The sequence below is a fragment of the Scomber scombrus genome, chromosome 19, assembly GCF_963691925.1.
Source record: "Scomber scombrus chromosome 19, fScoSco1.1, whole genome shotgun sequence".
Taxonomy (NCBI): domain Eukaryota; kingdom Metazoa; phylum Chordata; class Actinopteri; order Scombriformes; family Scombridae; genus Scomber; species Scomber scombrus.
This window is the reverse complement of record NC_084988.1, coordinates 16627496-16649812: the sequence shown is the minus strand read 5'-3', so window position 1 is coordinate 16649812 and position 22317 is coordinate 16627496. Positions and strand designations below refer to the sequence as shown.

The window sequence follows — 22317 nt, the reverse complement described above, 5'->3', positions numbered from 1 at the left end:
GCAGCAGGGTAGTGAGCACATCAGCCAAACGCTACATGGCAGAGTCATGCTTTCTCTCGTATGTTTTTTAACACTTCGTCATGGCTAAACAATACGACTTCTTGTTCAGGTTACTAATGCTGGGAGACTCCGGCGTTGGAAAGACTTGCATGCTGCGCAGGTTCACGGAGAGCGAGTTTGACCCGTCACATATTTCCACCATCGGTAAGCCATAAAACAAGTTCAGTGACGCTTGTGTCAAAACTCGCATCATGTGGTTGAACCAGATCAATGACAACTTTTTACTGAATGAATGTCGACGCTGAGACTTTAACTGTAATTAACAAAACAATTAACTGTCTGTCATTATTCACTTTACTTCAAAGTACAAAAACAGGCCTACTTAGTCTGTGGGATTAGTATAAACTGGCCCCGGGCCATAAATGCTCTGAAACTGACAGAAAGACGTGTCAGCACTAAGAAAAAGCTACACTTATACTTTATCATATGCTTAAATATGAATCATTTCTTATAAAGACAAATTGCTCTAAAATGATAGAAGCAGCTTGATCACTAACAGTAACAATGGACATGAAGGTCCACAGGAAAGGCTTTTTCCTCTGCTAAGTGTTAGATATTTTATCCTGCTCTTAAATGCACAAAATGTAATGTGTGGACTGATATATGCACTCTTTTCCTGACTAATGACTCAGATTGAAAGTATTAGGGCTTTTTTAAAACGAAAGATTCATTATTCTCACATTAACAAAAGAAAAGAGTCACGGCAGGCTATAAAGCTTGTTGTTACTGTCACAGAAAGTGTTTAGTGAAGTGTGGAGTTTAATTCAGGGTGAAATGTTTGTGAACTGAAAGCCGGAGACTGGATCTGCTTCCTTGTTGGAAGGGCTGTGGGCTGAGAAAGCTTTACGCAGGATTAAACTCAGCTATTTGAGAAAGTGGTACAAAAGTCTCCTTCCATTTAGATCCCTTATGTTGAGGTTATTGGTTAACATTGGACAGCCTCAGTCATCCCTGCACACCTGCACATAAGTAACCTATGGATGTTTCAGAGAGCCGTGGAAACAAAATGGCATCAGTGCGGGTTGAGCAGACGTGTTAAATGCACGGCTTTGCACGAATTACATAAACACACAAGCAAAGCCAGCAAGGCATACTCTGCACATCTTACTATGCAAGCTTCTGTCAGTGACAAAGTGTTAAACAAGCTTTTAGAGATAATTAAAGTCAGCTATACATTACATTGCACAACTCATTGATAATTGTGAATCATCTTAATCATTTTAAGGCAAACATCGTAGATGCAGACTACAGTGATGATCTATGGCTAAACCCAGTAGCAGCTACAACGAACACTGTGAGAACACCAGCATACACAGAAGTTGAATTTTTTTGATTCACCAAAGCCCAAAATTCAAATCCAACTCATGTGGATGTATTATCTAGCCAATGGAGTCATTCACTAGTATTATCAAAGGACCAACTCCTAATGTGTCATCTGACCCACAAAGTGCTAAAGCTTGATAGAACAACTTACCTGTTTGTTAGGAGATATTCACATATATTATCCAGATGGCACATTGTTCAGTACAGAATAACGACAGATAAACTTTATTTATCCCATTCAGGGAATTTGAAGTGTCTCAGCAGCAAAACGAAGTACAACAGCAGAATAATAAAATATAGTAGAACATAGCAGAGATAAAATGCTCGATAAATCAGTTGATTGAAAGTTCATCTGCAACAATTTTTTATCATAGGCCTTTTTTAAAGAAAACAATACAAAGTAAATAATACAATGATCTATTATTATGGCTGAATTTCATTTAGTTGCCACAGTTTGAGGGCCATTGTCACACTGTTATGGCTCATTGGGACACTTAAATAGAGCTGAGGTATTGTTTATATTACTAGTAACACCTGTGCTTTTCCTACTTTGACTTGTCAAAATGTCTGCTATGTCTGCTGCCCATCCATTAATAACTGAATTCATTTTTCAAGCAGAAATGCCAAGCATGATCAAGTTCCACTTTTTCACTTCTGAGGATTTGTCGCTTTTCTTTGTCGTATGTGACAGTAAATTTAACATCGGTGGGTTTTTGACTGTTAGTCAGGCAGAGCAAGCAAATTGACGATGTCACCATGGACTTCACTAGAGCTGCAACCATTAGGTTATTAAGCGATTTAGTCGATTGACAGAATATTAACCATGAGCTATTTGAATAATCGATTAATAATTTTAGTCATTATTGATAAAGATATCAGCTTTTTCTTTGTGAAATAACTGAATATGTTTTGGACTGGCGGTTGGACATTTGAATGCATCTCTTTGAGCTATGGGGAAAAAATAACAGGAATTCTCACTATTCAATGTCAATTCATGAGACAAACTAAAATTGCACAATTAATCAATAATTTAAATAATAATTAGTTGGAGCCCTATAATATAATATAGTACAGTATAGATAAGTAACATTACAAAGTAGAATACTATATACATAACAAGCACCTAATATATACAATATGTAGCATTAACATTTTTCAGTGTGGATTGTGAACTATGGTAGCAGCATAAAAATCAAACAAGAATTGATGTAGGTAAGTGCACAGTGCAGTATATCACTTTTGCTTTAATGCAAAACACAATGAGGAGATTTTAAGTGATGCATTCCGGTTGTTGGCAGCCAAATCTATTGTGTCCCATTTCTTAGCTCACTTGTCCTGTTACCTAGCAGAACAAAAACACCACTGTAGTTCACATCAGTCTCACCCCTCTTGTGGAGACACAATCATTTAAAAGTTGACACTATGCAGTGCCAGAGATACTATTCATTAGGGCTAACAGCATCTCTGAACAACACTCATTAAACACTCAAAAACACACAGACAGCCTGTATGCAAAACACCACAAAATCAGGATTTTTCACCAATTTCGTCACAGTTGCTAAAGTGATTCCAGTAAATCCATAAAGGAGTTTGCATCTATGTTTTTTCTGCTGTCTGTGAAATAAAATGTATTTTTATGTTTTTTTAGGAGTTGATTTTAAAATGAAAACACTAGAAATTGATGGAGTCAAGGTGCGTGTACAGATATGGTATGTTAAAGTACACTCTTAACGTTTTATATATAGTTATATTACATGTACAGTATGCTTACGTACATGTTATTTGATTCTGTTTTCCTGATGTGTGTTATGTCTTCTGTGAAAGGGACACAGCTGGTCAGGAACGTTATCAGACCATTACCAAGCAGTACTACAGACGTGCACAGGTGATCCCTCCGTATAAACAGCCACAAACGTCAAGTTACCTTTCCATGAGTTTATGTCAAATTAAATCATTAATCCTTTTTCGTGGATTTTCATCCAGGGTATCATCTTTGTTTACGACATCACAAATGAGCCATCGTTTCTGCACATAGCAAAGTGGATCAGCGATGTGGAAGAAGTAAGCCAATAAACACTCTCATTTCCCTTCCTTGCACTTGTTGTCCTTCACAGTGACTTTGGATCTTTTATAACTTCTTTAATGAAGTTTGGATACTTGCTGTACACCCCGTGGCTTTGTGTGAGTGACAAGATGATAAAGTCTCTCATCTTCATGCTGTCTGTCTCATCTTTTTTTGGCGTTGTTGTTTTGCAGTACGCCTCTGACAAGGTGCAGAGGATCTTAGTAGGAAACAAATCTGATGAGGAACCCATGAGGCGGGTGACGAAAACAGAAGGAAGCAAGGTTTGATTTCACCTTATTTCATGTGTGAACATCACTTTTTTTAATTGTGATTTTCTTTATTTTTTGTTTTCTATGTCTATTCTTATATCTACTAATGTTCCACTGTCCATCTTTACTGGGTGAAAACTTATTAAGGCTATGAAATACCTTTTGACTCACTTTATTTCTAACCATATCTAACTGAATCTTGCAGTTAGCAGGACGCTATGGAATGGACTTCTTTGAGACCAGTGCTTCGTCCAGCAGTAATATCTGTGAGGTAGGACACATTGTGAATCTCCAATGAAAATGCCTGTCTCTTGCATGTGTGTGCATAAATATTGCTGAAATCTCCCTGCAACATTCTTTTGTCATCACGTATTTGTCTTTTGACTTCCTCCTTCCTCCAGTCATTCACCCATGTGACAGAACTGGTGCTGCAGGATCACAAGAGAGACGTGGACAACTTGTTGGGCTCTCTGGATGATTATCTGGATAAAGTGACACTGGAGGAGGAGAAGGGCAGACAAGATAATGAGGAGAACAGTCAGAAGACCTGCGCATGTTAGCAAGAAGTGCCGCAGCTAATTGTTTACAATGTTTTTCCCACTGTGACGTCTTCAGCCCTCCTCCACTTTCTTTGTAGATACTGTGACCGGTTGGCCATGAAGGTGCTCATTTGGTTTCACTGTTTGTTAGTCAGGAAGCTTCATGCAGATAAATGCAGTTATCACCAGCCAACAGCAGAGGGACAATTTTGTGGCATGATCACTGAACATTTTTGGCAGTGAGAATATCTGCAGTTCTGAAAGGCATTTCTGTATGTTTGCTTCAGTGAAACTATCAGTGTACACACTTTTAACATTTTCTTTGAACTTTGAACACAATTTTGCACTGCTACTTCATCAATTACTGTTTAATTTACTGTTTTCCATCACTTTTTCTTTCCTGTTGCTTATTTGATTTGTAGCCTACACATGGACACATTTACATTTAGTGGAGTTTATGGACTCCCATCAATAAGTCTGTTTATTAAGGTGAGAAAAGTATAAAGGCTACAACAAGGTATCTAAGGAGGATGAAGTTGATTTATTTACACCTAGAAACTCAAGCCAAGCAGGACTGGATTCATCAAGTTTTTTCCTCAAAGGAGACAGTGTTGTGCCTTGTTCAATAATATGTCTGAATGCAGTACATGTTTATTCACCATCCTGAATGAATATACAGTTCGTTTTATAAATGTGACTGTCATTGCCTACTGTGGGTTTTGAATTTATAAGCAGTGTTACACCTGCTTTTTTTTTTTTGGTTGAGGTGCCACATCCATTGTGTTTTTAGCAATGCTTGAAACTCAATGACGTTGCAAAAAAATTCTAGTAATGTGTAATGTTTTTGAGGTCAATAAATGGATTCATATTTAAAGATAATTAACTGCTGAGTCACTGAATTAGACTTGAGTGTGAAGTTAGGTCCACTGAGTAAGGTAATGGATTCATTCATTTTTCATCAGGTGCTGCAAAAGACAGGTGATCACATGTTCAATTTTTGATGACTTAGGAAAACGGATACTTCATAGAGGAACCATAATGTAGAATACATGTTAGAAACCATGCTGTTTTCTCCAGTGAATACTTATTGACACTAGCATGTGCACTCAAATACATGTTGAAGATAATATAATTTTAAAATTAACAACACATAACATTTGGTTTAAAAGAAATTTAAACACTCGTCTTGCCCTGAATAGGTTAAAACACATGTCATTGTAAACCACCAAAAACAACTATTGTGGTTCTACAATCAGTTTCATTAATCTATCTCAAACATGATGTGAAAGAGTATAATGTGTCTGGTGTAGATCAGTTTCCTGCAGAGCCATCTGATACCCATGAAAGGCAGCTTTCTGCCCTAAGTGAGTCATGTGACTAGCAGTTGGATACTGTCACACGATGAGATCCAGTCTGCCCCCAGTGTGGAAGCACAGGAGTCAAGATGACGTTCATCGCCAAGACCTTCTATGATCTGAGAGCCACCACGCTGGAGGGAGACTCTGTGGACTTCAACGTGTTCAGGGGACGGGTGGTCCTGATAGAGAATGTGGCTTCGCTCTGAGGCACCACCACCGGGGACTTCAGCCAGCTCAACCAGCTTCAGAGCAAGTACCCCCATCGGCTGGTGGTCCTGGGTTTTCCCTGTAACCAGTTTGGATATCAGGTCAGTGGAGCAACATGGTAGTCTGAGGCAATCAAAATGTGACACTGTAATATCTTGTCTTGATAGGGGCCTGAAATCTCTTCTTTTTTTTACATTTTGAAAGGACATTTTTAATTAAAAGTATTGAGTTCTATAGCCTACAGAAAAGACTTTCAAGACATTCAAGAGCAAGTACAATAAAAATGTGTACAGCTGTCATTAGAAAAAATTGCTCAAATTCAGCTACCTGCAGTTTACATTTCTCTTTCTTACATTTCGTACATTATGATAAAACAGCATCAAATAGACACACTCACCATGCATCTGAGGGGGAAACATACAAAGGTTCACTTTCCATCCCACCAAAGAATACATTCAAGAATACATCAAACCAAACCACATTCAGACACACAATCAGTTGTGTTTCCATCACTACAGATGGCATTACATTTACTTAACATTTATTTGCAAGAGACTTATCCTAACCTTAATATAACCTTAAACTAACATCAACTTTATACCAAGTCTTCACCTTTAAATGAATAATTTACATTAAAGAGGCTTTTTGTCCTCATAAAGGAGGAGGTGTACACAAACACACACACACACACACACACACACACACACACACACACACACACTGTCCTGTAGGTCACTTTTAAGGACGCTGTACGGACTTATATTAATTTCCCAGAGACTTACCCCAACCCGTAGCCTGACCTTGACCACTGACGCAATAATCAGCTTTTCCGAACAGGGGACACGGCTCCCCAATTGTAAAAGCTGTCCCCAATGAGAGAACAGCACACACACACACACACACACACACACACACACTGTATAATAAACTCAAATTCCTGTTGAAGCCAAAATGAGAGGCAAACTCTTAGCTTTTAAGCCTTTAAAATGTTGCAGTGGAGTCTTTATCAGTTTGAACAAATATGATTAATGTCATTCAGACAGTGAATCCTTGTGTTTTTCAGGAAAACTGCACCAATGGCGAGATTCTGAATTTACTGCAGCATGTGCGTCCAGGCGGCGGGTTTCAGCCCAACTTTACCATCTTTGAGAAGTGTGATGTCAACGGAACGAACACGCATCCAGTCTTTGCCTATCTGAAAGACAAACTCCCCTATCCTGATGACAACCCCACTTCCTTCATGCAGGACCCCAAATTTCTGGTGTGGAGTCCCATCAGCAGGACAGACATCTCTTGGAACTTTGAGAAGTTTCTCATTGGGCCAGAGGGAGAGCCCTTTAAAAGATACAGCAAAATGTTCCCCACCATTGACATAGAGCCTGACATTCAAAGACTGTTAAGATTAACTAAGACCTAAGAATAGCCTCCACCTCTTAATGACTTCTCATCCATAATAGTCAAAACTGATATGCTGTCCTCCACACTTTTAAGCCTTATTAAATGAGGGTGATATTCTGAAACTATGTGGGAATATTACCTGAGATCCTGTAAGTGTTTAAAGGTAGTGGATGAATAAATTCAGTATATGTTTCACACTTTTAAACTTATGTCAATGGACAAAGATAACACTCCACAACAGCAAACTATACAGTATAGTAGTACCCAGTTTGAACAGATGAGAGTATACTTGAAATCACTTGAAAAACGGTATTTACAGTATGTTTGCATGTCCTCTTTCTTGTCCTATACCAGCCTGACCAGCAGATGTCGCTACTAACTTGATTATACATACAGATAAATTCTGTCATGCTTTTATGAATTAACATTCACAGCACACACTCACAAAATGTTTGCACAGGAATAAAAACCTAAAAAAACACCTTTTCTCTCATTTATGTATCGTTTTTGAATCGGATGATTATATAATGTACAGCATCTTAAAAATGTCTGCCTATGATGCAAATTTGATCAAAATAGGTGTTGTCATGTCTGAAACAGCCCTAATAAAAGTGATGAGACTTGAAATACAGTGGGATGGATGTGGTATTGTGATGCAAGTTGTCACTAATACACTATCTAAAATAACTCTTGCATTATGCATCCTCTGATCTGCTGATTCATTCAGTCTTTGTGGAGATCTTCTTTCTCCACATAATTCACTAGATCTGCATTTCCAAGTAAGAGCTGCTTCTACCAGCTGATACGCCTGCAGTCAGTGCTTTACAACCATGGTGACACCTAAAGTCAAGTCCTACATCATGCATCTAGGAGATCTTCTACCTTCCCACTGTGTAATGAGGTCTCATCCAGCTTTAGCTTTCTGTGCACAGTATGCATTGTGTGCAAGGTCTGCAGATTAGCAATGGATTTCTGCACATCCGCTCTCATCCACACCAGCTAATGGTGTCAGAGCCACAGGCTACACAGGCTGGGCAGTGCCCTCATGTCTTTGGCAGGTTGCTGGAGGGACATTTGTGACAGCAGTGAAAACATGCAGTCACCTGACATTGGACAGGGGTGTTCCCACTTTGCATGAGGCAGCTGTGATGGATGTAGTCTGCCTCACGCTCTTTGCATATCATATTTAAATCAAGTCAAAGCTTTTATTGTCATATGCACAGCTAAACAAGATTCACTGTACAATTACATTCTTCAATTGCCTTCCACTCTGAATGCTGTTTATCAAAGAAATATGAGGCACATAAATGAAGAATATAAAAATAAAGAAAACAAATAATACAATGTCAGGAGAGAAAAAAAGAAAAGAAAATATCTGAAGAACACTATGTACAATACACAATACACAGAGTAGTATATATGTGTTTATACAGACAGTTGGTGAATATCTGTGTGTGTGGGGTCTAAATGTGGATTTTAATGCAGTGGATTGGATCCGTTCATCAGTCTGAGCATAAAAACTGTCCCTCAGCTCAGAGGTCCTGCAATTCACACTTCTGTACCTCCTGTCAGAAGGCATAGGTGTGAAAACCTGTTTTGAGGGTAGGTGGAGTCTTTGATGATGCTGCAGGCTTTGTGGACTCTCCAGTGATAGATATCCTGCAGAGATGGTAAGTGCACCCTGACAATCTTCTCAGCAGTCTTTACCACTCTCTGCAGGTGTTTGCGGACCAGTGGTGGTGCAGTCCCCATACCACTCAGTGACGCAGCTGGTCAGGATGCTTTCTGTGATACAACTGTAGACGCTGCTGGAAATCCTCAGTAACATGCCGAATTTCCGAGTCTCCTTAGAAAGTGTAGCCACTGTTGTGCTTTCTGGACCAGCTGGGTGATGTTTCATGTTAAGATGAGGTCATAATTGATGTGGACACCCACGAATATAAAGCTGCTGACCCCTCTGTACCTGACTCATAGACTGTCAGAGGTTGGTGGGGTCTCCTCTTTCCTCAAGTCCACTATCATCTCCTTGGTCTTATCTGCACTGAGAGATATGCTGTCGTTGTCACACCATGTCACCAGACTTGCCACCTCTGTCCTTTATGCCATTCCATCACTCCCAGTGATCAGACCACTGTGACTGTGGTGTTGTCAGCAAATTTCAGGATGGCATTGTCCTTCTGTGAGGCAATACAGTTGTAGGGGAATAGTGTGTAGAGCATGTGACCGAGGACACATCCTTGTGGGGTGCCTAGCCTCACAGTATGTGTGGTTAGATTTCCAATTCAGACAGATTGTAGTCTGCCAGTGAGGATATTTAACAGCCAGTCACAGAGTGTGGAGTTCAGGCCAAGGTTGTGTAGTTTGTTTGTGAGTTTGTGGGCGAGGACTGTATTAGCTGTAATCAATGAGGAGCTTTCAGATGTAGACATCAAAAGCCAGCAAATGTTTGTGGTTTCATGATGCCTGAGGGCATTTGATAGATATCTCTCACAGGCTGACTGGTTTGTGCTTTATCGTCAGGTAACTAATGCTGCTTATACATTCAACAAACATTGGAGGAGGAATACCAGGGGCCTCCCCTGCCCTCTGCACAATTTCCCTTCACACACAGCTTGCAGAAAAATACCCCCAAAGATCCTTGATGTAGGAGAGATGACTCACTGTAAAAACAATTGTACACTTGATTAAAACGATTAAATGAAATAAAACAATCAACTATCTTGTCGCATCTTAATTTGTGTAATATGTTACACAAATTATAACTTCAACTCTGGGCAACACTTTTGACTTTCATGTATTTTACTCTAACAACATTTAACATTACAATTTTGATGACATTTTACAATATGAATTAAAAGTTCATTTTATTCTAATCTCTTGTGACCATAGATGTTCTAAATGTTCCAACTTGAACAGGACATGGCATTTGCAATACATTTGCAGTATATGGACCTACTTCGAGTTAAACTATTTAATATACTTGAACAGCTATATTTTGTGGTAAATTAAGTCACATTTGACACGAACGCAAAATGTTCCTTTCTAGCACAGTACGTGGGCTAAGATTTAAGTGCATATAACTGGACATACAGTGGATGTCAGTAAACATTCAGAGTAGGCTACAGTTTGCGTATTTTATAAACCTCTTTTTTTAGCGGCAGAGTGAGAGCTCTTCATTTTCCCTCCTCTCCATCTCCCCACTACAGGTGAACACTGTTGCCACGGAAACGTTTGCTTTCTCCACTAGGCTTTCTCGCGAGACTCCGGGGCAGAGAGAGGGGAGGCTGCCTGAATGATCTCATCCCTCCAGCAGCTGCATAGCGCAGCGAGGCAAACCCTTAACTTTGTATCAAACTTCCAAGTTGTCTTTGAGAGCGAGACACCAGGACATTTTCGGTTCAGACAAGGAGCCAACACGTTTTCCCGCAAAGGCGAAGAAGAGCGCTGCGCAGTTTGTGTTTCGGACTTGTGGGACCTTGTTACGAGTTGAACAAAAGGAGGAAAAACCGCCGCGTATTGTGTGACATCCACAACGCTTGAGGTGGAAAAGCAGAAAAGGTGAGTCGGGAGCGTGGTGGTGGTTATGTGTGGGGTGTTGTTCGTGGTACAACATCTGTCGGCTGTGTGACAGGGACAAAGCAGATCTTTGTGCTGTGTGAGCTGCAGTGGGGAGCCAGTGTGTAACCAGTGCCAGTGTTTTGTTTTATTATTAAATAGGGCTAGTTGGTAGACGAAGTGAATTTCGGTAAGAAGCGTTTCTATCACCAGGGCTGTCAACATGTAGCCTGTTGGCAGTGTATCCGCTGCGTCGTTGCATGTCAAGGGCATTGTTCCCAGCATTGCTTCAGGGAGACGATTCACAGGTGGCATCGTGTGCACTACCTCACACAGGATGTATGGATATATGTCTCCCTGTGCAACTGTCACCACCCGAAAAATCTGTCTTGTATTTGATTTAGCATGCAGTACCTCACAGGATTGGTGGTCTCAGGCTCCAGGTGATTTCCCTGTGCCACATCTGCCTGGCCCTGACAGCTGTGCTTGGTTCACACTGTAAACCAAGCAGTGCCTGCCTGGTTTATCACCTGGTTGATCAGATTAGGCCAAAGTGATTGAATAGTGAATGGAGAGTACAGCCTAATCAATATGCAATGCTTAATTCTGGTGTCCATTAAGTATTGAATGGTGCATTTTGATCAGAAAAATACCCAATCAGACCATGCTTTTGCTGGTTTCTTGATTTATTTTTGTACATGCACAAAAACAGCACAAAATGAGCAGCGAGACTGTTATGAAACTGAAAAATAATCCAGATCATCACAGTGGTTGCTGCCTCACAGTATAGGAATGATCTGGCAATGCACAGCTACCAGGCAAACAGATGTTTGTTTAGATAGCAGAACCAAGTTCTGTCATATTGTGTTCAATAGGAGCTTATTTACAAATATCAGCTGCAACACACCAGTCACAGCTATGCAGGAAGGTAATTAAACCCAGTGGCTCGCCTCCAGCCAAGTCATAGTGTCTTGGAGTTGTGTAACTTGACATGAGTCAGGTGAAAAAAAAGGGGGAAGCTTTGGAGTTTAGCTTTGGGCATGGATCAAGGATTGTTGGCATTCTTTATAGGCTTAGCTGACTTGTGGTGAGTATGACTTATCATCCAGCCTCACTGCCATCTTTACTGGTGAGTCTAATCTTAGCTTTGTCCCGTTTTTCTTGTTTCAAATCATAGCTATTATTCACACATGACTGCTTCTTGCTCTTTATAGTGGGATTTCTTATAGGGCTTAATCTAATGCAAATGCAGCAGCTTTATATTACTAATGGGAAAAGCGTGTTTGCTTTATTTTAATCAGCCACGATGGGACAACAAGTCTGTGTTTTATGCTGCTGACTAAAATACCACTCAAGGTTAAGATGAGACAGAACTGTGTGAGACTAACAGCTCATTTGGGGACATGACACTACTTTACAGCCATAGCGTGTTGACAGGATGAGTCTTAAGATGATTTTTTTTCTTCAGTTTTTGCCATTATCATCAAAAATGCACCTGCAATACAAACTTTAAACATGTCTGTTCCTTGACAGAAGAGCCATCGCTTCTCGTGTTTCCTCCTGTTCTATTACTGAAGGACAGTGTTTCTATTTTCACTGTTTCGCTTCACGCTTCTCGCATAACAACAACAATTGTTATTGTGCTTCATTTGTAGTATTGTCTTCGTAGCGTGCCCACACATTCACAGAGGGATGATGCTTCCTGTTGCTAAGTTAAGCGTATGTTTCTTTTGTCTCCTGCGTATTGGCTGGCAGGGAATAGCTTGGGCAAAGATAAAAGGCAACAACAAGAGGAGCATTGTGCTGCTTTATAATTTGTCTGGAATGTGTGGTGTGCAATTATGCTAAGTGGCCATCATGAAATGCTTAAATTAACTGTTTACATTATGTAATGAATAATGAGATTGTTGTTGTTATTAATTCTCAAGTTCAAAGTGTGAGATTCTTTATTGATTTAATGATCCCAATGTTTACATTCAGTATTCACTAGACTAATGTTTTCTGCAAACTTTTAAGGTTACAAAATTGGTATGTGGTCTTCAATCTGGGCCCAAGTCTGTGCCACTTTTTCAAGCTGGACGACAAACTAAACAGACCTTGAGACATGACCCTGGATGATCTGGTGTACCAACATGGCCAATGTCAACTACAAGGCTGCTTTCTTTTTGCTTATTCTTTCTACGACATAGACCAAAATGAGTCTCATGTTGACCTATATCAGTTTTTTTTAAAAAAAAAGAGAAGCTCTGTCAGTGTGAACATGACTGACAGTGTCTGACTGGTATTAGTCATCCCATAGTCAGAAGTCAAATGACTCGATGATGATACGGCCTCCAGTTGTTTTCAGTGCGAGTGTCTTTTTGCTGGTGACCAAGGGGGTTGATGAGTTTGACTGTAATGAGGTGTGACTATGGGTCGCCGTTTCCTGCTTGCTCAACTGTTGTAATGCTCAGTCTTTTTGTCTGGATCGGACGATCCACTGTATGCCAGCCAATGGAGGAAAGCAGTAGGCTCTGAAACTACAATAGTGATGATGTAATCCCTTTCAGTGCACTGTCACAGAGTAAATGCGTGCAGACAAAGAAAAATTCCCCTCTGTCCCGCCCCACCTGCCACAAAGTTTTGGGAGGTTTGACCTCGGAAAAATGCAGTTCAGACACTGTAATTATCTGTGCAAGAGATTTGGTGGAGCTCATTCGCATTGGGAGTTCAGTAGCGGGGCAGGTGCAATGTGTTGCTATTGGCTCCAATCTGGGCCCTCAACTGATTGACAGTTGGGCCTCTGTTCGGTGGTCTGTTACTTATACGCTCATGAACTGAAGCAACCTCTATGTGACTGATTTCTGTCATCCTGCTCCCAACTCTCAACCCTAAACCAAAACCCACAGTCATGCAGAGATCAGACACTGTGTAATTCCCCTTTTCTGCTCCCATCAAACCTCATCGTGCCGAAAATAGTATGACATGGGGCAGAGATCGGAAGATGGAGAAGGGGGGAAAAAAAACAACACTTCGACAAACAACCTCTTAGTTAAAAGAATTTAAAGTGAGACAAGGAGAAAAAACTTTCCATAATGAAATCTGGGATTGCGAAGATGATGTGTTGCTGCAGGCTATCCACTGCCACACAGCGATGACGTGCTCGTTATTGTCTCGACATGTCTGCTACACTGTCTCTCTGTTTGGCTTGTGCGCTCTCTCTGGAACAGATTACAGAACTCGGCTCTGAGAGGAATCAAAACATCAGGCAGAGTTGCAGGCCTGTGCCCCATGCAGAGCCTATGTGGGCAGCAGTGGAAAAATAATTCCACATACAAAAACCACAGAGGTTTCGCTGTTGTCCCTCCTGTGGACAGAAATCTGAGAAGGAGGCAGGAATGCGTGAGGGCTTGGTCATGGCTGAGCTCAAAACAGATCTCGATGCGTAGACAGGTCTGTTAAGCTTGTCTTCATTCCTGCTCATGCTTACAACTGTTTTCGTTATTTTCAGGAGCAGCTTTTAGCATGTGATGTGTAGTAAAACAGGAATGCAGGCACAACAGTACAATGAGTGAGACTTCTCCTGAGCATAAAGACACCAGTCTAGGAGTGCCACCTAAGCAAAAAGTGCTGTAAGTTTTTAAAAATAGGCAGGATTCATGCTGAAGTTTGTGTTGTGCATTGTTTCCTGTGCTGAAACTTGACAAATCCTTTCCTCATATTGCTCCAAAATTCCACATCCTTTGCTTTGGAACCAGGGAATCCATTTCCACCCTGCAGTTCCTGCTCTGCTCTCGGTAAAGCTGAAAGGGAAGAATGAGTCCACTGTAAACCAAAGGCTTCTTTTTCTAGGTTCCGATGACTTTTTAAACAAATATAAGTTTCAGGTGGACTGAGTGAAGTGTGTGCAGGGACTGTTAATGTAATTCTGTGTTATTAACTCAGCCCAGATCGTAAAAGGCAGAAATAACTCAACATGGATGTTACAGTAATTAAGCTATACAGCGTATAACAGTTCTGTCTGATGAATTTGGCTATAGTCTGTAGCTGTGTTGTTCCAGGTGCAAAGGGCAGATAGGGCAGGCTAATAACAAACATGGCTGCTTTCCCAGCCTTTCCTCTCTGGCTGCCTGTTTCCTGTGTATTTCATTGATGTATTCCTGGATACCCTGCCTACAGATTTGCTACACAAGAGTCACAGCTGAAACTGAAAGCTGGCCTGTAAATGTGAAGTTAGGCATGTGCTTAATGAAAGCGTGCAGTAAATGAATATTTGAGATGAAGCTTTCTTACCATTTTTTTCAACTCTCTCTTTCAGTGTTAAATTGCTGAAAGTGTGTATTGTATTGTTTCTGTGTCTCTCTACAAAACAGGTGCTTAGCTGTCATTACTAGTATGAGGAGGTAAGGGGGTGTTGTTTCCATGTTTGTGTTGATGTGGTACTCATACTTGCCCTGAATGCTGATGAGGTGGAAGTCGCCACTGGCTGTTTGTTACTAGAACCTGTTTATGTCCTAGATGTTCAGCTTTTGGTTCATTTTCAGCAGACTCTGAAAACCTAAATCATGTATTGAAATACCCCAAACAAGTTAGAAAAACACTCCAGAAGATGCAGATTATAGGGGGCCCTCAAAGAGCTAATGTCAAAACTTGTTTTCCTCCTCTGTGACTTATGGGGAATCAAAGTCCTGATTATTATCAGCCGGGGGGGATAAAAAGGAGGGTTGGATGGGTAGCGTGTTAATTGCATTCTGCTTCACTCTGCATCCATGAACTAAGACTCAAGCAGAAGAATTTACTGGGACAAGTGTCTGATGTCGTCTGATTAATAAAGCAGATGTTAATTTACTCAGCTTTTGCTGTGCACATATTTCAGCTTTAGTGGTTTTTTTTTTTGGTGTTTATTGGAAGCAAGAATATTGAAAACACTGCACCCTGGGTTGCAACCTAAAATGACATGTGGCTTGTGTGGAACTGGCATGGGAGCTCGATAAACCGCAGTAGCAGATCTGGCTGGAATGTGCCAGTAAGTGCAGTGCAGTGCAAGCCAGCAGCTGTGCAGGTTTGCACTGTGATTTCTGGCACAGGCTGTTATTTAGCAGGGCACCACAGTTATGCAACACTAACTGACTTATCGCTGTCCAAATGACTCTGTATGAATTGATTAACTCTGCAGCCTGACTGCTTATAATTGGACTGGAAGTGCACTGGGCCATGCACTGGACACGTACCAAAATCAATGACTGGAAATGTTTTTTTGTGTATAACTCTGCCACACTGTTGTTGTGGATTTTGTGTCCTCATCAAGCCTTTCCACATACAAAACAGTACATTTACAGTCTGCTTGCCATTTCTGACGAATAATGCTGATTACTGAGGCACACCTGAGCTTTCCACTGAGTCCTCAGTTGGAGAATTAGGCTGCTCTCAGTGCTGTAAGGGACAACACAGTCAAGCCGACTTCTCCAGAGTCAGGGCAGAGAATCCCCCTGAGGTTTTCTGCAAGGATAATAAGCCCTTCCTTTACGCCAACCCCCTCCCTTGCTCTGTGCTGGTCCTAATGTCAACTCATGCTGAAGCTTTCCCTTGTCCTGAGCACTGCAGCCCATGGTGTTAACTTGTTAAAATGCTAACCTGGCAAGATCCTTTTCCTTGTTTTTCTGCCTCCATCTATGCAAGCATATAAAAGGGTTAATTACAAAAGGAGTTAATCTAGTGCACAAGGCACACATTTAATGTCTGGTGGCAGCAGAGCAGCTATTTGGCCAGTGTGAGAGGATATTAATCAGGCTTTCACCTTGACTCTGGCCTTCTATGGTGGCTGGCTGTGTTTTCCTTTTTATTGCTGCTCTCTCAGCTAAGGGTCCTATTGTTTCCTAGCAGCACTCTCATGCTCCTCTGTCACATGCGTTAGTCAATGGGGAAATCCTCGTACCAGCTGTACAAGGACTCCAAATGCATCCCATTATGGCTGCCATTATTCATCAGTGTAATCAAATTAGCTATTGTGCTTTACCCTGATTGCTCCACAGGTGAATTTGTTGCCCAGGCAGCTGTTGATCGATTGTCAGATCAGTTTGACTGATGAAAATGAACTCCAGAGGATGTGGAGAGCATCTTATGATAGATTTGATTGCACTCTCTGGAGGCCTTTTTGAATAGTCTGGTCAGTGCTGCTGGTACTGCAGTGAAGCTCATGTTTCTCATGTTTGCTCAGCAGGGTCCTGGCCTTTCACCAACTGCCTAATCAAACCATCACAGCTGCTCCTCTCCCACAACATCACCTTGCCACAAACCTGTCCAGACAGATCCAGAAAAAATGAGCAGAACAAACTACCATGTCATTCCCACAGTATGCCATTCTTAAAATAGGATTTCAGCAACACAATTGAATACAATCCCATAACTGTGGAATTCAAAAGAGAGAGACAGAGAGACAGAAATGTATTTCTCTGGTGCTGCCAATGTTTTCATTCTTTTTTCCTATTAGGCTGTTATCTGGTCTGACCATTCACCTTATGTGTCTGTGTTTTAGCTACAAATAGAGTGTGGTTGTTGCTTTGGCACATATGATTTTTTGCATGAGAACTTTCTGTTTCGGCAAAAATAGAAATGTACTTCAATTGTGGTAGGTTCGGTCTAAGCAGGATTCTAACTTCATGATTCTCTGTGATTTGGCTTGTTTGCTACCTGTGTAATCACGCAGCAAGGATGTTAGAGGACAGTCAGTGGATGGCTTCCAAAAATTGCAGGCATCTGTTATATTGACACTGCCACTGTGAGAATCTGTCAGGCTACTGTCGACTGACCTTGCTGCTCATACACAGTTGTACTTTACACTGAGACCTAACTGCTCTCACCATGAACCTGTCCTCATACCAAACACAGACTTACTACACACACCTATTTACTCACGTGAACAGTCTCATTCACTTATTTATGTTCATAAACAGTCTCATTCACTTTTGGTTTGGTTAGAAAAATAGTGATCAGGATTAAAACTAGACTTGAGAGTAATAGGCTTCATGTAAGTAGTAACTACCACCGCATGAGGCTGAAGCCAAAGCAGAGTGCAATACCTAGAATAACTAGATCTTGGCTCCAAAAAATCCCAGGCTCCAAATGACTCCCACTCAAAAAGTGTCAACTTCTCTCTAGAAATGTTAAGTCAATGCATTTTTTCAACTAATCATTCTTTCTTTAATTGCTACATTCAGTTATTGCTTTGTTAATAAGATTTAAAGAATTCTTGTAGGCTTTGCTGTCTGCCATTAAAACAAGCTCCAGTTTAAACTAATGGGTCATCTTGCTAAATCCATCTTTATATACAGCCTGTGGGTCCAAGCCCCCCGATGCTAACCTGATGTGCTAGATTGTTACACAGAATTCTCTGAGAAGTCGTCCTTGGAAACAGTTTGGAAAAGGGCAGGCACTTTCAAAAAATACTTGGCAGATGATTGGATGAAGTATCTATCACCATTTATAATGTCTGACTTCAAGAGCAAAGAGGAGGAAACACAACAACAAGCTGCAGTCTGAGGAACTTTGAAAGTTGGCAAGCTAGTCAATGTAGCTACTTTGTAGTTATATAAACACTCTCCAGTTCTGATATAACTGATGCCATAACAGTGTCTATGCTAACTCCTTTAGGAGCTGACATTTTTGTTTATGAATAAACAGTTACTAATCACTGTTGTCATACCTAAACCATGTCCATAGCTGCCAGTAGTTCATCAGAGGACAGTTATTGGAGCCATAAATGCTTATCTTTAAACTGGAAGGATGGATTCTCACATGATCTCGCAAAATAACCTCTGTACAATTCAGACCTGGAATCTCACTGACCCAACGCTCTGTGAAATCCAAGAATGGTCCATTCAGAATATGCTACTCCCTCCACCGGACCAAAGTAGTTTGATCAAATCAAGTGACCAACATTATCATCCTCAAGAGCCCTGTGCTCTCAGAGGAATGGGGCTAACATTGATTAGCCTGTTTCCAATAGGAATAATGGGGCCACGTGATCAGCATTCCAATAAAGATTTTCATGTGTCATGCATGCTTGTTGTCTCCAGGCATGTGCATGTTGGTAGCCATAGGCAACGGGAGTAAACAGATGTATTGGCCTGGGCCCAGCTAGCACTGGCAATGGGCAAGTGACCAATACTCACTGATGGGCACACACATGCACACAGCATGGTGCTCTGGCATGCAGTGTGTGATACCAGTGGATGCTCCCAGCCTCGGGCGGACATCAGCGCACACCACACTTTGAACCATCTCCTGTCTGGAACCAGACTCCCCACAATCAAAATACCATGACGTAATTGACATTTTGATTGATGGCTGATGAGCCACTCTGTTTATCCCTGTTCAAACTTTCCTACAGCTCTACAACTCTTTTGCTACCGGCGGTTATGTGACATGGATCCAGTGGAGCAGTCAAAATGAATCTGCACATGCTAGATACATAAGTGAGCAGCTATGTGGGCTGCGGCTGCTGTGACTCTTGAGTCGTTTTGTTCATGAGTAGCTGTGATCTGGGAATGAAGTAATAGCAGGCTTCGAAGTGTTTGCCCCCCCCCCCCCCCCCCCCTGGCTGAACCCCATCCCCCGTCTTCTGGCACGTGGAGAGTCTGAATTATAGGCGGCAAACACACAAACCATTCACTCAGCCCTCCTCCTTGCATCAACTGTTAATTATACTGCTGCTACTCTCGCATCCTGTCTATTTTAATCCTTCACTGATGGAAACTGCTTCATCCCAACACACATTTGAGCACACAGAGGCGTGTGCTGGCCCCATGCTGAGCAGGGTGTATTTGTTTGTTAACAAACAGGTTCACTGCTTATCAGATATTAAGAGGGGGATATGAGAACAGAGTGCCCCTATTAACACCTCTCTCTGTATCCCAGCCCACATCTCCTTGTTTGACAATGCACACTGGTGGGAAATACTTCTGTGGCATCAGGGTTAACCTAGATAAGTGAGGAACAATTTAGTAGATTTTAGTAGAATGTAACAAGCGGAAATATTCAAATGTATAGCAATAAGCATACTTCTGATACATTGAAATGCATGACTGCCAAGTTTGGAGTCACCTCACACCCTATAGGGGCTGTTAGTAGAAACAGTAGGTGAAAGACTTTCCAAGAGCCAGGGGGTAGCCAATCACACTAATAGTGATAGAACTGAAAAGATTTAACTAAACCTGTGGTATTGGGATTTTGAAAGCCAAAGCTTTCTCTCTCAGTATGTCCCAGGGGGGAAAAATCCCCACATAAAATCCCCACATAAATCACATTTTTGTTCACCAGGAGGAAATAATGCAATAGGTTGTTGGGAAAAGGTAAGCTATTTGGCAGAGTGCATGTGCGGAAATGGTTGTCAGTATGTGTTTTCTCTGTGGAGAAACATTGAGGTGGGATTGTCATATTAAATGTCTTAGTGTTTTTTTGAAGTTCCTGCGATAGTTGTGCCAACTGATATATGAGTATGCTGGCTTTCTCAGTGAAGCGCAGTAGGCAAATTTTCCTGATGTGTTGGAACTCCAAGCAGCCAGAGGCACTGATTTCTCTGAATTAACTAAAGAGTAGCAAAGCCCCCTTAAAGAAGCCCATGTTCAGGTACATTTATAACCAGTAATAGACATAAACAAAATTATAAACATTAGCTTGGGGGATGTTTATTTGTATTTAATAAACACAGCTCTGCATCCATGGGCCGCAGTTGCCCAGAGAACATGTGGTTTCAGCTATTTTTAACGAAGTAGCAAATTAAGGGCATATTACAATTTACTTTAAATATAAATAATGTATTTTAAGTAAATATAATTTAAATGTATGATTCTACAGGCGATTCTCAAGTTCTTCATGTTCATACATATTAGCAATAGCCCAAATGAAATGATAACACTGTGACTGTATTTATCAAATACAGGTGAGTACTTGTTGGAGTGGTGGCTGACTGGGTGAACTTTGGGCTTTATTATCAGCTTTTGGCACAATGCAACCGCTCATACAAAGGGTTACTGCAATTATCTTTATTGTGCTCTATCAGTGTAGTGCCACTTGGACACACAAACCTTGTGTTTGTTTCTAACCAACGAACCTGTGTATCACTCATATGCCAGACTGCTGGAACAGATAAATTACCAGTGGACCAAAAGACCAGTGTCTGTAACTACATTTCCACACATAGTACTTCTAACCTAGAAGTCAAACTTATTTCAATATATTTATTAAACAGAGTTGTCAACTTTCAGTTCATTAAATATGGGTGTGGCAATGTTTGTAGCAGAGGTAAAATTTGGCACATGACCTCAGATGTAAAGTTTACGATATATATCATTTCCTCATCACCTCAAAGAATGAGACAAGCAGAGTTAATGGTTGAGAGGGCTACAAGTCACAGCCAGTATTTACTGTTAGGCAACAAGCACAGTATGATCCCTCACTGGCTTCCCACCTGCAAACATTGCCCACTCTGTATAATTTTGTGCCCAACAAAGAAGACGGCACCGTTGCAGAGTTGAACCCACGTCTCTGCAGTGGTAGTTATGGAAAGTTGTAAATTTTTCATTAAATGCAAAACATGACCAACATGTTTATTTGCATGCACTGCACCGTGCTTTTTATTGTATATTTCAGATATGAAATTCTGGTTATGAATAAAGTCGTTACTGTAAAAAAAAGATGGGTTGGAGCGAGAAATTGAATCCTTTATAGATTTTAGTCAGCCTTGATTGAATGCTACAGAATGACCATAGCTTGCATTTCAAACATGGGGTTTCAAAGACAATGTATTCTTAGTTTGAGACAGGTATTGCAGAAATAACATCTCAACAAGCTGACTGGGACCAGCAAATCTCTGTCTTTGATGTTTTCAGAGAGAAAAGGAAGTTTGGTTTGTTTGTTCTCATGAACCAAATTGACTGTGCCTTGCTGTTTTCGTTTTTCTGGAATTTTGTGGATTTTATTCAGGGTTATCCTTTGTCATATACTGTGTGTGTGTGTGTGTGTGTGTGTGTGTGTGTGTGTGTGTGTGTGTGTGTGTGTGTGTGTGTGTGTGTGTGTGTGTGTGTGTGTGTGTGTGTGTGTGTGTGTGTGTGTGTGTGTGTGTGTGTGTGTGTGTGTGTGTGTGTGTGCGTGCGCGCGCGCGTGTACCTGTCCATGTGCATCAGGAGCTCACCGTCTCTAATGGAGTCTTAGGGTTGGAGGCGGGCAGAGAGGGCACAGAGAGGGAAAGTGCAGCCTAGAGCAGACTTCCACTTTTAAACCTCAGCTCCCAACTGCTGCAGTTCAGCAGCCAGGAAGCCACCTCATTAGAATTTTTTACATTCCTCTTCAGGCAGCAGCACACTCCTTCCTCTCCATTGCTCTTTATAATGCACAACTTTTAAAAGCTGACAAGCTTAAATCCGAGTAATAAAGACAAGTCATCTATAACCCCACGTCTAATATGGGAGGCACTAAACCGACTCAGGCTTGTCTCAATAGATTAATGTATTTATGGACCATAAAGTTGTGAAATTACTGTGCACAATGTCTGTGATGGCTTACAC

The 22317-nt window shown here is 41.1% G+C and overlaps 3 protein-coding genes across 3 annotated transcripts in view; all 3 read left to right on the top strand.

The window, feature by feature from the left end:
* The first annotated feature begins 80 nt into the window (after positions 1–80).
* Positions 81–4277, top strand: LOC134000727 (ras-related protein Rab-15-like). Its single transcript, XM_062440192.1, has 7 exons — positions 81–204; positions 3032–3092; positions 3208–3268; positions 3367–3444; positions 3640–3729; positions 3923–3988; positions 4119–4277. The coding sequence occupies exons 1-7, from the start codon at positions 81–83 to the stop codon at positions 4275–4277; spliced, it is 639 nt and encodes a 212-aa protein (XP_062296176.1).
* Positions 4278–5563: 1286 nt separating this feature from the next.
* On the top strand, positions 5564–7238 carry gpx2 (glutathione peroxidase 2). The gene is made up of 2 exons (XM_062439933.1): positions 5564–5922; positions 6885–7238. Exons 1-2 carry the CDS (start codon positions 5701–5703, stop codon positions 7236–7238), a joined length of 576 nt encoding a protein of 191 aa, XP_062295917.1. The 5' UTR covers positions 5564–5700.
* A 3297-nt stretch (positions 7239–10535) lies between these two features.
* The window catches only part of LOC134000655 (signal-induced proliferation-associated 1-like protein 1), a 35906-nt gene continuing 24124 nt past the window's right edge, over positions 10536–22317 (top strand). Inside the window, exon 1 of the mRNA XM_062440071.1 lies at positions 10536–10777. The gene's annotated coding sequence lies outside the window, so the exon portion shown is untranslated. The remainder of the gene's footprint in view (positions 10778–22317) is intronic.